This window comes from Castanea sativa, chromosome 6 (assembly GCF_040712315.1).
Source record: "Castanea sativa cultivar Marrone di Chiusa Pesio chromosome 6, ASM4071231v1".
Classification (NCBI taxonomy): Eukaryota; Viridiplantae; Streptophyta; class Magnoliopsida; order Fagales; family Fagaceae; genus Castanea; species Castanea sativa.
In genome coordinates this window covers 57,867,234-57,884,267 of record NC_134018.1, presented here as the reverse complement: position 1 = coordinate 57,884,267, position 17,034 = coordinate 57,867,234, and the positions used below count along the sequence as shown (strand labels likewise).

At 39.6% G+C, this 17,034-nt stretch overlaps 1 protein-coding gene across 1 annotated transcript; it reads right to left on the bottom strand.

The window, feature by feature from the left end:
• Positions 1–404: 404 nt before the first annotated feature.
• LOC142638999 (anthranilate N-methyltransferase-like) lies at positions 405–3,126 on the bottom strand. Its single transcript, XM_075813083.1, has 4 exons — positions 2,577–3,126; positions 1,605–1,915; positions 1,039–1,103; positions 405–914 (listed from the first exon to the last, which is right to left on the bottom strand). The coding sequence occupies exons 1-4, from the start codon at positions 3,068–3,070 to the stop codon at positions 588–590; spliced, it is 1,197 nt and encodes a 398-aa protein (XP_075669198.1). The 5' UTR covers positions 3,071–3,126; the 3' UTR covers positions 405–587.
• Between the last annotated feature and the right edge of the window lie 13,908 nt (positions 3,127–17,034).

The following is a 17,034-nucleotide window of genomic DNA, read 5'->3' as shown; positions in this document are numbered from 1 at the left end:
GAGCTTTTTATGAATGTTCAAATCGACAACAAACCCAAAAAGTGATTGAAAAAAAGGTTATGGCCATTCAAAAAACCTTTCTACATATCTCTCAACAAGAATGATTCCTTTGGTCACAAAATTTGACTCTGACCAGATCAAATACTTCCCAACAGGAGAACTTCAATAGTGATAATAGACTCACAGAAATGTCGTAAAACCACACTTCAATGGCTGATTCATGATTAAGAAACCAGAACAAAATCAGAGAGAGATGAAAAATAGGAAGCTAAAATCTCAATTCTCATAAAAGGAGCCACAAACAGGCTCCCCTAACTAATCTGAGCCATGGCAATTCCTTAACATGAAAAGGTAGCCAATCACAGCATCCACATCCGAGAATGCAGGTGCTGCACCGTTTGATGGAAGATACAAGGAGTGCCATCATTAGCTTGATTAATAAGAATAATTTCATTATCCAATATTTACACACAAAACATCCCATATTGATATCATAATATCACCAGAAACTGGTCCTTACCCTATCTCAGTAATTAGGCAAAACAGTTTAGAAGAGACTGTCAGCTCCTACAAAAGATACGTTCAACCTACAGCGCAAATGATACAGATTCCATATCTTTCTTAATGAACTCCATAACAACCGAATTACAGACAGAACAAGTAAAACAAATGGTCTTAAATCCAGCTCCATATGCCAAGTCAACCAATTCGTGTTGCATCCGCACCTTTCCTCCCGGTTTTTGAGTCATCATAAGCATATCAAGTAGAGATTTGCCCCTTGCAGTAGTGGTCATCTCTGGGTAAGTTGGAAGAATTTGCTCCACAACGATTACCTTTCCATCTTTTGGAAGAGAATTGTAGCAGTTCTTCAACAACTTCAAGCAGCGATTGTCACTCCAATCACGAAGTATTCCCTGCATAATATCCATAATCTCATGATATTTACTGAATTTATTTCTTAATTAAAGAGAAAGATGGTCCACTAAGTCATCAGTTCAAGTACATCAGGAAATAATGCCAGAAAAACTCAAAACTCACATTCAAAAATATGGCATCTCCTTTTGGAACACTCTCGAACATATCTCCCGCTACATGTTTCACACCTGCAAGACAAATTAACACATCCTTTAATCTAAACACTCAATGAACTAATCCCCAAAAGCCATCTAGGTTCTTGAAACATGCAGTCATGCATTAACAACCACAAGTCAGTAATATTGAGTTGGCTAGATTTAAATAATCAATCTCAACAGAGAATATGAGATTTTCCATTTTGGCCATCACAAATGATAGATGATTTGGAGTTGCTCTCTCTGTTTCTCTCAATTTAGAGTGCAGTTCTGGAGTGATGTGGTACAAAGAAATTGATAATATGAAGGTTGTAAACAGTACAATACAGTACAACAGAAGAGACCTGGTGGAACTGCACTTAAATCAACTCAAGTGATGAAATATAAACGCAATATATCACCAACCAGTTTATTGATCATTTCAATTTCAAATGCCAATAAAAGAGCTCGTCAAATTGAAAGTTACCTTTGGAGAAATGATACAAAAAATCCACAATATTATTTCAAATATTACATATCGAAGAGACATCATACCAGGAAAGGGTGGGGCATGTTTTATGACATGAGGCAAGTCAAAGTTAATGCCCTTTATATTGGGGTATTTGGAAGTGATTAAGTTAAGTGCCACTCCAATGCCACCACCAACATCAACCACCTGCTTGAGGTTCTCAAAACCTTTGGAGGACTCAAGGATCTTCTTAACAACTATGGCAGCGTGGCTGAACATTGCTGTGTTGAAAACTTGACTGAACCTGCCGTCCCTGCCAGCATGCTCATAGGCATGCATTCCATGGACCTTGTTAAATGGAAGTCCGCCTTCAAGAATGGCATTCTTCAGTTGAGACCTAACATTCATTCAATTCAATAACAAAGTTAGCCACCATTAGAAAATTTTTGATGAAGTCTGGGAACAACTAGCATAAGGCACAAAGGTAATCCCTTTGAGATGGGTGTTAGACCACATTATTAAACTACTTGACTATGCCAAAAAATCAGCCACAACTACAATTCCTAATAGGTAACAATGACTATAATAACAACAATGAACATAAATTCAAATACCCAAATATCTTGTAGCCAGATGGCATCCACCACTCCCCTGTCCCACATGTTGGGGACTTGGGCTCGACCCACCACCCTAAAAATCAAAATAACAACAACAATAATAAATCTAAGTATTGAATTAACAACACTTTGTCCTTATGCAAGTTTGTCATTGTCGTTTATCATTCTACTATACAACTATAAATGATCAGCACCAAGTGGGGGCAAAAGTAATATAACAAATTGACTAATCAACGAGTTATGTATGTCAAATAGTGCTGTGGATTCAAGCAAATTATCCCAGGAACATTCTCTATGGCAGGGAACAAATCACAAAGCATAACATGAAAATTGCAAAACAGAACTAATTAAAACGAATGAAGAAATAAAGGGATTTCTTTATGATTTAAGAAATAAAATTAAAAAATATATATATCAAAAAGTGATGACTGAGTCACTGACCAGCTATCCAAGTAGACTTTGTCATGAACCAAATCCATCAAGGGTGCCAAGGAAACCCCATCTAGTTGGTTACCACGCGCAAAGTACTTGGACACTGAAGTGAGACAGTATCGCCTGCGAGAAGTATCATCATCAAAAGGGACACCAAGCACGCCATGGTGCACCAGTAGGCTACAAATGCGGTTAATCATGGCTGGTGCGTCCGGGTTCGTAGTGGGCATTTGGGCCACAATCTCCTCAGCGGAGAGCTTGACACTGGAACCCACATTGGCCAAGATGTCAAAGACACCAAGGTCTATGGCTGTGTGTATAGCCATGGGTAGCATTGACCCGTACACCAGTTCCACGGCCTCAGAGAAAGCTTCTTCTTCTTCTCTTCTTTGAATGCGTTGTGGTTCTTGGTTGTCAATGATTGTTGTTGGGTCGATGAAGATGTGGGTTTGTGCTGAAGATGATGAAGCCGCAGCAGCGGCAGCGGCAGCAGCAGTAGCCATTTGACTTGCCTTCTGTTCCTGCCCTTGGATCCTTTCCTTTTTGCTTTTCCTCTCGCTTTTATAGGCGAGAAATGAGTAATGAAAGGTCAAATAAAGTCTTGGAGGATGTCGAAGATTCATGATAACTGCCCATATTTTTAATTATTATTATCTTTCTTTCTTTTTTTTTTCGCGGTTGTAATTTGTAGGAAAAAAAAAAGTGTTTTTATTTTATTTTATATATATAATTTTTATTTTGAAAATTAAATTTATAAGTGGATAAAGTAATTTGAAAATTAACAGGAAAGTTGTCCTATTTTTTAGGCATTGTTTTAGTAGGAGTTAGAGTTGCATTTTTACTAAATTGTCATTTAGTTTTATCTTTACTTAAATATAGGAGTATATGAGCATTTTTTTAATTATTATTATCTTTTTTTTTTTTAGCGGTCCTATTTTGTAAGAAAAAAATAGTCCTATTTTAATGGTCTTATTTTATAGTCCCCTTTTTTTTTTTTTGCTAAAAAAAAAGTCTCATCGCAGGTACGAAGCATGTGTGATGAGACTAGTTTTTATAAAAAAAATTTAAGTGATAGTTTATTATTAGTGGACAAAAAGGTAATTTTAATAGTTATTATAAATTAGAACCAATAACAATTTGTTATCTATGATTTGTTCTAAAAGTATTATGAAAATATTGTAGATGTAAAAAGACCCTGATGGAGATGTGGGCCTTTGGGCCATGCTAAGGAAGGCCGACCTGCTCTTGGGTTTAGAACTTGTTAGTACTACGGGTCGGCCCATACGCCGAGGATCCGAGGATCCAGCCGAGGATGAATTTCCCTTCGGACGGACACCGGAGAACCCAGGACTTTATGGTAAAGGTTAGGGAATGACACGATCAAGACCAATGGTTAAAGGGGGTAAAACTTGAATGTCCTAGAAGCACCGATGTTAGAGGAATACCAAAGATAAAGGCTGCCACCTCCACATTAAAGACGCTGCACCTACCACCCTGGCCGCATTAATGGGGAAGTGACACCTGAACAGTGGAAGGGAAACTTCTGGTTACTATTCAAAGGCACTGAGAAAAGAAATATCTAGGCTAAGGGGGAGTTGGGGCAACACATGTACAAAGTATCAAAAAGAGGAGTATTTAAGGAGCAACTTAGAACAGAAATGGGGATCCCTTCTTTGTAATCTAAAAAGAAAAAGAAAAAAGAGAAAGAGAGAATATAAGAACATCTCTCGGCTTACGTCCGAGCAGGTTGATTTACAATATTCCTTGTTGTTTTCAAGTGTTTGCAATCTTTGACTTGTCATTTAATCCTCAAACACTTCTAACCTGGGTTTCAAGCCCACACTCTACAAATTCATATTGTTTAAGGCTCATTGAGCCTAAGCCCGTAACTGTTCTTGGGGCCAGGTGCAATTGTGCACTTACAATTGGCGCCGTCTGTGGGAAATCTAGTCTAGAAGAGGTAGGGATACTATGGCAGGCTTAGGGGCTCACCATGCAGAGTCACAGGGATCACAGCCGGAAGATCATTTCGAACGTCTTGAACATCTAAGGGATCGTGAGGGGAGTGTCCATACAGAATACCCAGGCGCTAGCCATACTCATGGTGGGGGTAGCGCCCCCCAAGAGGACGGTTCTAAAGTCATGCAGAAGGAGATCAACCGTTTAAAGAGAAAGCTACGCCGCGCCAAGCGTAGGTTTTCACCGTCCTCATCCAACTCTTCCTCGGAGGAGGATAGGGGAGCTGGCTACAGCTCAAGGTCGCGCTCTCCCACCAGTGCAACATCCTCCGGTGAGGAGGACGACCAGCCAACTCGCAGACGTAAGAAGCCTCATTCTAGGGGCTTAGGCAACGATGCTATGAGTAGGGCGTTACACCAGCTCTCCAAATCTCCATTTATACGGAGGATTGAGAAAGGAAGGCTTCCCAGAAGGTTTACCCAGCCCACTTTCACCATCTATAATGGCCGGACTGATCCGGTGGAGCATGTGAGTCACTTTAACCAGAGGATGGCGGTGCACTCTCACAACGAGACCCTGATGTGTAAAGTTTTCTCCTCTAGCCTGGGACCTGTTGCTATGAGGTGGTTCAACGGTCTTAAGTCGGGGTCTATAAATTCGTTTGGGGAGCTTACTAGAGCATTCGCTTCATGGTTCATTACGTGTAGCAGAGTACCTCGGCCATTGGACTCGCTGTTATCCATGACCATGAGGGTAGGGGAGACGTTGAAAGCGTACTCCGACCGTTACTGGGAGATGTTTAATGAGATAGATGGCGACTTTGATGAGGTGGCGCTTAATACCTTTAAGGTAGGCCTTCCTACTGATCACGACCTGAGAAAGTCTTTGACTAAAAATCCTGTTCGCAGTGTACGTCGCCTCATGGACCGTATTGACGAGTATAAGAGAGTGGAGGAAGACCAACAGCAAGGAAAGGGAAAGGAGAAGGTTATCCCGCAGGAGAGAAGGGATTTCAGGTCGGACAGATACCACAATAACAGGCCGAGGAGAGATTACGTCGGACAGTCCGCCTCGGCAGCACCTCAGGCCGTGAACACTGTATTCTGGGAACTAGTACATCAGCTGCTGGAGAAAGTTCGTAAGGAACCCTTCTTTAAATGGCCTGATAAGATGGCAGGAGACCCTGCGAAGAGGAATCAGAACCTCTTTTGCCAGTACCACCGGGATGTGGGCCACACTACCGAGAACTGTCGGACCCTGTGGAACCATCTGGAGCAGCTCGTCAGTGAGGGAAAGTTAAAGCAAGACTTGTGTCGGCCACCGGCGGTGTCGGTCAAGTTGGCTCAAACAACCAGAGGAACAATACATCTCGGCCAGCATTGGGAACAATTAATGTTATTTTCGCTGCCCCTGGTAGGACCGGCTCAGGTCCCAGTAAGGTGATGGCGGTTTCCCATCCTCAGGCCGAGGATGTGGGTCGCAGGCCGAAGAGGTTGAAGGGCACTTTGCCCGTCTTAGGTTTCTCCGAGGAGGATAAGGTAGGGACTATCCAGCCCCATGACGATGCTCTTGTAGTCACCCTCAGGATAGGGAACTATGATGTGAGAAGGGTGATGATAGATCAGGGCAGCGGTGCAGATATTATGTACCCTGATCTATTTAAGGGGTTAAGGTTGAAGTTGGAAGACCTTACTCCTTATGATTCGCCGCTTATAAGCTTTGAAGGGAGAGCCGTTGTGCCGAAGGGACAGATCCGTTTGCCCGTTCAATCCGGCCCAGAAACGGTTGAGGTGGACTTCATCGTGGTTGATGCGTACTCTCCATATACAGCCATCCTCGCCAGGCCTTGGTTGCATGCGCTTGGAGCCGTCTTGGTTAAGTGCAGTCTTCGGACCACAAACCTTGTGGAAATTGATGTATTTTCATTTGTTAAACAGAACCTTAGTTATGCCGGGTCTTCGGACCTCCTACTTTGGGGAAATTAACATTTGAAGTTACCGTTCTAAAGAATCAAACAGAAACTTGGTTAAGTGCAGTCTTCGGACCACAAACCTTGTGGAAGTTGATGTCTTGTCATTTGTTAAACAGAACCTTAGTTATGCCGGGTCTTCGGACCTCCTACTTTGGGGAAATTAACATTTGAAGTTACTGTTCTTAAGAATCAAACAGAAACTTGGTTAAGTGCAGTCTTCGGACCACAAACCTTGTGGAAATTGATGTCTTGTCATTTGTTAAACAGAACCTTAGTTATGCCGGGTCCTTGGACCTCCTACTTTGGAAAAATTGACATTTAAACTTATTGATCTTAAGAACCAATGGGAAATTGTTTAAGTCTTGTCCTCGGACCACAAACTTGATTAAAGTTAATTTCTTATTGCGCCTGAAAATTAGTGTTTTACTGGTCATTAACTCGGATCTTAAGTTCTACATCTTTAAGCGTTAAGCAAATTTATATAAGGAATGGTCCTCGGATCTTACATCCTACTAAAAACAATGCTACACATTATAGGGTTTTAATCGTTATATGAGGTCTCTCTTTTTTAACCAAGGCATTGTTTAAACATATTAGCCATATCACTTTTTATTAAGTTTTTAATAACACGCGAATGACTGCTTGGAGGTTATGATTGTGCAAAATTTGAAGTTAGATTTGTTTGCTCTGCCCCTTTTTGACCATGTACTAATGGCAATCTTTATGATCAATGTAACAAGAATAAAGTAAAATGGATGCGACATAAATGAGAATCAAACGAAATAGTTCTTCATTAATCACTTAAATGTACATTACATATTTAATCCAGATGTAGAAAAAGAAAAGTCCTAAAGCTAGGTCCTAAGCTTTTGGAGGGGGGTCTTGCTGAGAGGTACTGGTGGCCTCGGTCTTTCTCAACTCCAGCTCAAAGGGAGTCAGGACTTGCTTTCCTTTGTCTGCTGTCTTCGTTGGAAGGACGTTGGGTTCCACTTTCTGGCTCAAGTCCTTCTCTGCATCCCCGCCTCCTTCCTTCTCTTTGTTGGAACCTGAAGGTTCTGTAGGATCTGGAATTAGCTGTGGGACCATCGGAGGCGGAAGCGGGGAGAGTTGACTCGGGGTAGGAGTAGCAGCAGAAGCCTCTTCAATCTCCTGTATCTCCAGGGGAAGCCAAACGTTCTCGGACTTCCTCAGATCCGAGGATAGAGGAACTCCAGCTACGTTTAGGGCTTCCCCCCAGACTTTCTGACAGTACTCCCGGCACAAAGCCGCGAAGGCCTCTGTCAGCTACTCCTCGGTGGTTGCTACCCCTTCCTCGTAGCTCATCTGCTTGGCAGCCTGTAAAGAGCGTTGGAATGAGCTGGCTTCTTCCTTCATCAGCGCAAGTTCCCTTTCCAAATCCGAGCGTTCCCTTTGGGCTCGGGAGAGCTCATCATCTTTTTCGCGAAGGAGCTTGCGCTGCCCTTCTATCTGGGTCTTCACGGTCTTCAGATTCGCCTCAGCTCCATTCTTCTCTATCTTTAGAGCAGCCACCTCCGAGATAAGCTTCTCGTTCTCAGCAAGGGCTGTGCCCAAGGACTTCTCAGTCTCCATCCTAATCTCCAGCTCAGTTCTAGCCTTCTTCCGAGTGTCTTCTATGAACTTCTCGGCTACAAAGACCTCCTGAATGGCCTGTAACAAAGTATGATGGAATCAGGAATACTAAAAAACTTATGAGTATTCTTAAAAGTGGAATATTCCTAAAAGGATTAAACTTACCAGCGCTAGATCCCTTTTTAAAGAAAGGAATAGTTGTGTCTGGCTCATTTTTTCCAAGGTCTCCATATCCTTGGGCAGCAGAAAAGGGCACTCCAACACTTCGGCCAAGTGGTGGGCATGGCCTTGTTGAACCGCCCTTATACTAGATTGGCAGGAGATGGGAGCACCATCCAATCTTAAGTCAGGGGACCAGGTGACCGGTGCTCGGCGCACTTCGGCCTCATCCCTGATCTCCCCGCTTTCAACTGAGCGGGCCCTACCCTTGCCTTTGTCCAGCTTCTGCTGCTGAACCGGTTGAGGTTGTTGTCGTGGTTTCTTGGGGTCCTTGCTGATCGTCCCCTCTGTCTCCCCCTTTCTCTTCTTTTTAGGATCCTCGGCTGGAAGTTTTGGCTCGGCTGGAGGAGGGGGAGGTGGCAAAATTGGAAGAACTTGGGACGCCCCCGTCTTTTTCCCGACGACCTTTGCACCTCTTTTGGTTAGGAGATCCTGCATCCTATCCATGTCTTCCTCGGATTCGTCTTCCGGTCGGGCAACTACAAACCCTTCAATTCCAGAGGCCTCGATGGCTTCTTCCTCCTCGTCAGAAAGTACGACGAACTGATTCCCTCGAGGTCTTTCGGTGTCTTCAAGTTGGAATTGATCTATCTCTTCGTCTAGTGTATGTGAAGAAGACACCTGCTCTTCTAGAACAATAGTTGCCTGAGAGTGCACGGCGAGGGGGATTGCCGCAATGGGCTGTCCGTATAAAATGGTGTTAGGGGCGTCAGGGAGATCGTGGTCGTCCAAAAAGTGGGGCCGGGCTACGTTTATCTTCCTTCGCCTTCGGTCACCGGCTACTATGGCGTTTTCTATCTCCTGGAAGTCCGAGGAGATGGGAGTGTACCCTAGAATCAGATGAGCCGCTCTGAGTTGTAGGTCCTCGCTGACAAACACCTCGGAGCGCAGTACTCGGTTAAGATCTGCAACGTTGCAGTGGCTTAAGCGTGGGCGCACGTGTCGCTTATCTGCAAAGGAAGACACCAAATCAAACGAACATGGTCAGATTCACACAACATATGATAAACCTAAATAAACGTGAATGCATGTGAGTGCGTATTTCTGTGAGTATTAAAGGAGTTTATGCGGGGGGGGGGGGGAAGGCTAATCCTAAGGTGTCGCACCTGGATCTCCCCACTCAACTGGGTAGTGGAGGCCGTCGTGCCAGTTCTCATAGACGATCAGGTAGTCATCCTTCATGCCTTTGTTGGATTTGGGCAGACAGGAGATTAACCTAACGACGCTGGAGCGGGATTTAATGTAGTAACCTACTTTGGAGAGTTTATGGGACTCGTACAGAAAGACGACATCGTGCCAGGTGAGGTTTAGACCCATTTGCTCGTTTAGAGCATCGACGCTACCCAAAACTCTAAAAACGTTTGGGAGACACTGATCGGGACACAACCAATGGTTGCGAAGGTACTCCCTAGTTACAGGCTTCATTGGGAGGGTCATCCCACCCTCTATAAAGGCTATCATTGGGATGATAACCTCTCCCTCCTTTCTAGAACCGGCCACGGCTTCTGCCGGGCAATATTTTAAACCTACATCGCCGGGAATGTGATACTTGGCTCTGAAGCCTTCCATTCCAGCGGCGGTATCAACTAGATACTTAAACCTACCCATCAGAAAAGAACGAAAGGCTAAACTCTAAAGAGGAGAATATCTACGAGGACAGCCGAGGACTATATCCGAGGAGAAAAGGTTAAAGATAGAGAGAGTAAGAACTTACAAAGTTAAAGGTGTGCAAATTTCCACGGTTTTCTGCGGGTAAAGTATGATTGCTGATGTTTTGATGGGATTAGCCCCTGGGGAATTAAATGAAGGCGCAGGTTCCCGAAGCGTCACGATGTGCGGAAAAGCGGCCTCGAAATTATATTTGTCCCGCCCAAATTTTCGTGGAGTAACGAGGGCCGTTGGATACCTATCTCGCCGTTGAACGTGGAAGACAAAGTGTGGCTTACAGCAATAAATGCACGCGTTTTTTAAAATAAAACCGCCAAGTGGCATCTTTTGGGACGCGAAACGATTTCCACACGTGTAATCACTCACAAAGTGTGTGGAGTAGGTTCTCGTCAGATCAAAACCCTATTTTTCTCCTCGGACGTTGAAAATTAGAGTTTTGAGGGGCTATTGTGGGGAGTAAAAAGACCCTGATGGAGATGTGGGCCTTTGGGCCATGCTAAGGAAGGCCGACCTGCTCTTGGGTTTAGAACTTGTTAGTACTACGGGTCGGCCCATACGCCGAGGATCCGAGGATCCAGCCGAGGATGAATTTCCCTTCGGACGGACACCGGAGAACCCGTGACTTTATGGTAAAGGTTAGGGAATGACACGGTCAAGACCAATGGTTAAAGGGGGTAAACTCTTGAATGTCCTAGAAGCACCGATGTTAGAGGAATACCAAAGATAAAGGCTGCCACCTCCACATTAAAGACCCTGCACATACCACCCTGGCCGCATTAATGGGGAAGTGACACCTGAACAGTGGAAGGGAAACTTCTAGTTACTATTCAAAGGCACTGAGAAAAGAAATATCTAGGCTAAGGGGGAGTTGGGGCAACACGTGTACAAAGAATCAAAAAGAGGAGTATTTAAGGAGCAACTTAGAACAGAAATGGGGATCCCTTCTTTGTAATCTAAAAAGAAAAAGAAAAAAAAGAAAGAGAGAATATAAGAACATCTCTCGGCTTACGTCCGAGCAGGTTGATTTACAATATTCCTTGTTGTTTTCAAGTGTTTGCAATCTTTGACTTGTCATTTAATCCTCAAACACTTCTAACCTGGATTTCAAGCCCACACTCTACAAATTCATATTGTTTAAGGCTCATTGGGCCTGAGCCCGTAACTGTTCTTGGGGCCAGGTGCAATTGTGCACTTACAGAAATTGCATAATAGTAATATGTTTGTGCGATTTTTTTTTTATTGGAAAATTTTCTTTTCATTTTATTTTTGGGTGATTAGGGATTCATCTTTGAATTTTTATACAATTTCGTCATAACATGATAATTGCTATACAAATAGAATATGACTTTCTAGCTAGTTTGAAATATATGACTTTGTTCTTAGAATTTTAGTACGTGTAATTTGGGTGTGTAGCTAACTCGTCAAATCGATCTGATCCAACTCAATTTGTTAGTTTGGGTTAGTTTTTAGGGGTTTGATGGGTTGTGTTGGATTGTGAATTTATTTATTTATTTATTATTATTATTATTTTACAATGGGTTAGGTTGGATTTGGGTCATAAGATTTGCAAATTTGCCTAACTCGACTCAACCCACTTATATTTAATATATATTTAAAATTTAAAAAATATTTAATATATATTTAAAAATATACCATAAAATTTTGTTATTACTTTTTTACCCATCTTCCTAAATTAAATTCATGCCCTACATTCTCTTCATTTCAATCTCTTCCTTATCTCATGTGTTGGTTTGAACTTTGAAGCATTATTAAAATTTAAAATAGTTTGTGGTAGTGTTGTTCTAATTATTAATTTATTATTAATAATAATAATAATAATAATAATAATAATAATAGTTATTAAAATGTGGGTTGGGTTGGGTTGGATTTTTTTAACCCACCATAGTGGGTTGGGTTAAAATAACCCCTCAACCTGACCCAACTTAATCCATGCACACTCTTATCCCTACCCTTACATGTAATAATAAGATTTTAATTTGTAAAGACTTAGTAATTGTTTTATAATAACGTCCTTCTATTTTATGTTTTTTGGTGTTTAGAATCAATTTTATTAATAACTTAGGTTTTTTTTTTTTTTTTTTGAAAACTAGGTATGTTTATTTTTAAATTTACATTTTATCTTAAGATTTCATAAACTTAAGTTTTTTTATTTCTTAAAGTTTTTATTTTGCCCATTGGTTGAACTAAAGATCCCATGACCCAGCTCTTAATCTTAACTATAATTGAGTCTTAATAATGTATAAGTGAAAATGTGAAAATTAACCTCCCAAAGGTTTTCTGTTATTGCACTCATTTTCTCTTTAGCTTAGAATGAAACACTCCCCTCCCCTAAAATGCAAACTATTTACACTAACATCTCCTAGATGACAGACATGGTTAATGATCTAAACAAAAGTTATAAAATAAAATAAAAAATTTTCAAATCCTAAATTTCCTATTGTCATTTATCCCTTGTTGGGGTTATAATAAGCTCTTTTGTGAGAAATACAACATTTTTGGCTGGTGCAATTTAGGCATTTCCAAATGCTAGGCTTTCAATGTATGACAGAATATGAACAACTAAGTTGGGTTTGTGAGCATCTTTATTATTATTTTTTTGATTGACGAACCAAATAAATCCCCTCGTCCAGATAGGTCAACACTGGACGAAGGGGAATGCCATTAAGCGTACATTCAATGAGAAATCATTACTCACCAATGAATGTAGGAGATATGGCCGTTGGAGATGATATCAAATCACCTCATTAAAACCACCTAGAGACGTTACAAAAAGGCATTCAAGCCACCTTTTAATGCCACCAACAACTAGAAGAGAATGCCCTATATATACACATTGTTGAATCCCAAGAGAAGGTGTTCACTCATTTCTCACATATAACAGAATTAGAGCTCTTGCAATTATCACTACTCTACTTTCATCTGACTTTGCCATTGGGGACTCAATGGCCGGCATCACACCAATGACCACTCGAGTAAAACTTTTTTTTTGCCCTCGTGCAGGTACCCCTGACGAGCTTGAGCAGCATCCTATCCAAGTAAGTCAATATCGTACCGGAGGCTGTACCGGTTTGGCCACCGGTACGATATATTTCGGATCTCGGTCAATACCGGTGTACCGTTTCGAGTTTACCGCTATTTTATATATTAAATATATATACACACACACACGCACACAAAATCTCTATTTACCACAAAACATTACCTCAAAAATCCCTGTTTACAATTAAACATTACTTCAATTGTTCATTGCATACAAAAAAAAAAACACAATATAAAAAACAAAAAACTTAATTGTTCATTACATACAAAGAATTAGGAATTTAAATTAGTAATTAGGGTTAGAATTAGGAATTTAAATTACCATCCCACTCTTAAAAAACTGCCCCAATTACCCAAAAAAAATGCAGCAAATCATGTTTCGGTCCGTTATTCATTTACCGGCCAGTACGGCCAGTATTTTTCCTGGTACGAAATAGATGGTGTACCTGTATCGGTGCACTGGCCAGTACGGTATGTACCGGCCGGTACGGGCTAGTACGGTACGGTATTGTCTTCCTTGATCCTATCTGGACAATCAATTTAGCTGACGATTTTGGTATTATCATTGATGCATGCACATCTTTATTATTTTAAGGGTCAGAGAAATGAAGGATGCATTCCTATATATTACAAGCAAGCCTTACTTAAAGAACACCATAACCCAATAATTACAGACAAAACATTCATATTTGATGCCACTAAACCTAGCTTTGGTTGCCAAGGTCGTGAATATTGCAAGCAATTCTTACTTAAAGAACTCCATAACCCAAAAATTACAAACAAAACATTCATATCTAATACCACTAAATCCAGCTTTGGCTGCCAAAGCCATAAGTTCTTGTTGGGTCCTTTCCTTTCCTCCTGAGTTTTGAGTCATTAGAACCACATCCATTTGAGAGGTGCTCTTTGTAAAACTGCTATTCTCTAGTGTAATTGGAAGAACTTCCTCAAGGACAATTACTTTTCCATCATATGGAATAGCGTTGTAGCAGTTTTTCAGCAGCTTCAAGCAATCTTCACCATTCCAATGATGAAGTATCCACTACAAAATTAACCAATTAGACATCATTTTCTTAAATTCATATGCATTTTTTTTTCCGCAAAACATTTGATCTCAATGGGCATTACTGTCACAATTTTAAATCATCCTTTTTTTTTTTTTTACTCTCAAAAGATTGCCATTGCCATTGCCACATCACAATTGGACAGGATCTAATTTATTTATTTATTTATTATATATTGTCGAGGGTGTGCAGGGCTTTTACTTTTAAGCATTTGATTGTTCCTTCGAGTGTGTCTAGCTTCCATTCTAACACACCGACATATAATTAAAAGGAGGAATCCTTTGAGGTAACTCCAAAATGCTAGTCAGATGTTTCAAATTTATGACCTCATGAATCTTATGAGTTCCTTAACAACCACTAAACCAGATCCTTGGAGTTTTTTAAGGGGTCAAATCAAGAGTTTGAAGCAATCTAAAGGGAATAAAAGCATTTATGTGTTACACAATGTATTTGGATTTAAATCATGGTTACTGGTCAATCAAAACAAAAATGCCTACAAATTAAAATTGAAATTTACCTTCATGAAAATGTTGTCCCCTTTTGTAATACGTTCGAACATATCTCCTCCTAAATGTTCCACGCTTGCAACATAAGTTAACGCCCCTCTTTTTCTACATATCTTGTATTTATATTTTATACAGCTTATCTAGGCTTTTAAAATGATGATATTATCATTATTATTCCATAAAATTCATATGTTGATCCCATCATTTTAAAATAGGACCGGCTGGTCGAATTGGCTGAACTGGGAACCGGTCACCAATCCAATCCAATAAAAATCCCTAAAACAGGCCAGAGCTAATTAAAAATTGATAAAAAAAATGGGAACCGGGAGCAAAAATATTTCATTGACCGTGCCTATTTTTAAAACTGTGGTTAATACAACTTTTTTTTTTTTTTTTGTTGAGAAAATGGTTATTACAACTTTAAATTGATAAAATAAGAAAATTCCTCAATAATATTGTGAAAAAAAAGACTATGAGTTAAAATAATACTAGAATATGGTGGGGCATATTGTATAACATGAGGCAAGTCGAAATTAATGCCTTTGATGTGGGGATATCGAAGTGATGAAGTTAAGAGTAACTCCTAGATCATCGCCAACATCAATCAATTGCCTAAATTGCTTTTCATACAAAACATTGCTTTATTTGCCTTTTGAAAAAAAAAAAAAAGACTTCCCCACTAGAATTGGGTAATTACTAAAGAAATGTTAAAAGACTATCGCCAACATCAACTAATTGCCTAAATTGCTTTTCATACAAATCATTGCTTTATTTGCCTTTTGAAAAAGAGAAAAAAAGAAAAGAAAAGACTTCCCCACTAGAATTGAGTAATTACTAAAGAAAGGTTTCAAATTGGCGCGTGTTGATACAAAAGAAAGAACTGAGGTGTCAGAATATGAAATTTATGTCGTACAAAATTGCTTTAGCATACGAACCCAAGTTTTAAAGGTAAAAAAAGAAAAAAAAATTATTATAATTCTAATTCTAATTTTTTTTCACAATATAAAATTTATATAAATTAGAATCTTGGTGTCCGTTTTAGTTGATGGTCTAAAATACCCGTAATATGTACTATTTTATCTGAAAATTTAATGGCTCATTTTTTCTTTTACTACTACAATATTATTTTAATTTGCTACCTCCTTTAGTACTTACTAATATGACCATACGAAATTCTAAATCCATTAACTCTTCTATTAGTGAATTCTGTTAAATATGAATAAACAGCTCATGATTTCTAGTATCCACTTGAAGATTTGATATCTAGAAACATTGTTGTAATCAAACTGCAAAAACTCTGTCTTGATCACTAGATTTTCAGAATTATGAACTTGGATCTTTTGATTGATGCCAAATTCTAGATGCAAAGGCACATCTCTCCAAAGTTTGTAATCACGTCCTATAAGGTTTCTTATATACCTAGGCTTTAATAGCATGAAACCCTAGAAGTTTGGGTGGTGCCCTAGGCTTGAAAACTAAATTCTGCCACGATTCTTGACATGTCAAAATTCTATTTAAGGGTGAGTTTGGTTTAGCTTTTTGATATTGTGCTTTTTGAAAAAGTGAATTTTAAAAAGTGCGGTATGAAACTAGGCTTTTTGAAAAAACTGAGTGTTTTAAAAAGTGTTTTTTGAAAAAACTAAGTTTTTTGCTAGCACTTATAAAAATGACGGTTTAAGTGGTAAATTACCAAAAATAACAACGTATATATAAATAAGTTTATTTCATACTTAAATCAACCACTTCATAATACTTACTCAAAAAAAAAACTACTTAATAATAATAACAATAATAAAAATAAAAATATATTATTGATATTATTTTAATAATATTATTTTGCAAGGAAGCTTCCTTTTTCACTCTTTAACCCCCCACCACATATATCGGACCACATTCTCTTTTTTCCATTTCCTCTCATCGTTGTCTTTTCTCTTCATCTTCATCTTCTTTACTTTTTTTTTTTCTTTTTTTTTTTAATCTTTTTCGTTGCTGTGCTACTAGAGCTCTCAAGTTCTTGTTTCTCCCTTGTCATCTTTAGATCTTCTTCATCGTTTGTTTCATTCACCTGCTCAGTTTATCAATTTTCACAGAGGAAAGGAACCTGGGGCTGCACCGTTGATCAAGCTTGTTTGTGAATTTGTGATCTGCTCTGATTCTCTGGGGCTGCTGCTGCAATCTTTGATTTTTGGTGCTCACTTTCACTGTGTAAAATTGTGTTATAAGCAAATTAAGGGATAAAATTGGATTTTTAAGAATAACTAGTGGGCAATTTAGGAAATTTGCACAACTTCTAACGATAACATGAAACGCACTCCAGAGCTTTTTTGCAATGGAGCTCCTTGTTGCTTTCTCAATTTGGGTTTTTCCTTCACAAATGAAAATGCAGCTTTTTAAAAAAAACAACTTTTAAAACCTTACCAAACGAACAT

Bases quoted from the DNA above. Each gene is read 5' to 3' on its own strand.
- LOC142638999 (XM_075813083.1), bottom strand. From the start codon at position 3,070: ATGGCTACTGCTGCTGCCGCTGCCGCTGCTGCGGCTTCATCATCTTCA. The intron at 1,916-2,576 runs GTCAGTGACTCA...AATGAATGTTAG, and splicing joins AAAGTCTACTTGGATAGCTG to GTCTCAACTGAAGAATGCCA. The intron at 1,104-1,604 runs GTATGATGTCTC...TTTGTCTTGCAG, and splicing joins ACATGCCCCACCCTTTCCTG to GTGTGAAACATGTAGCGGGA.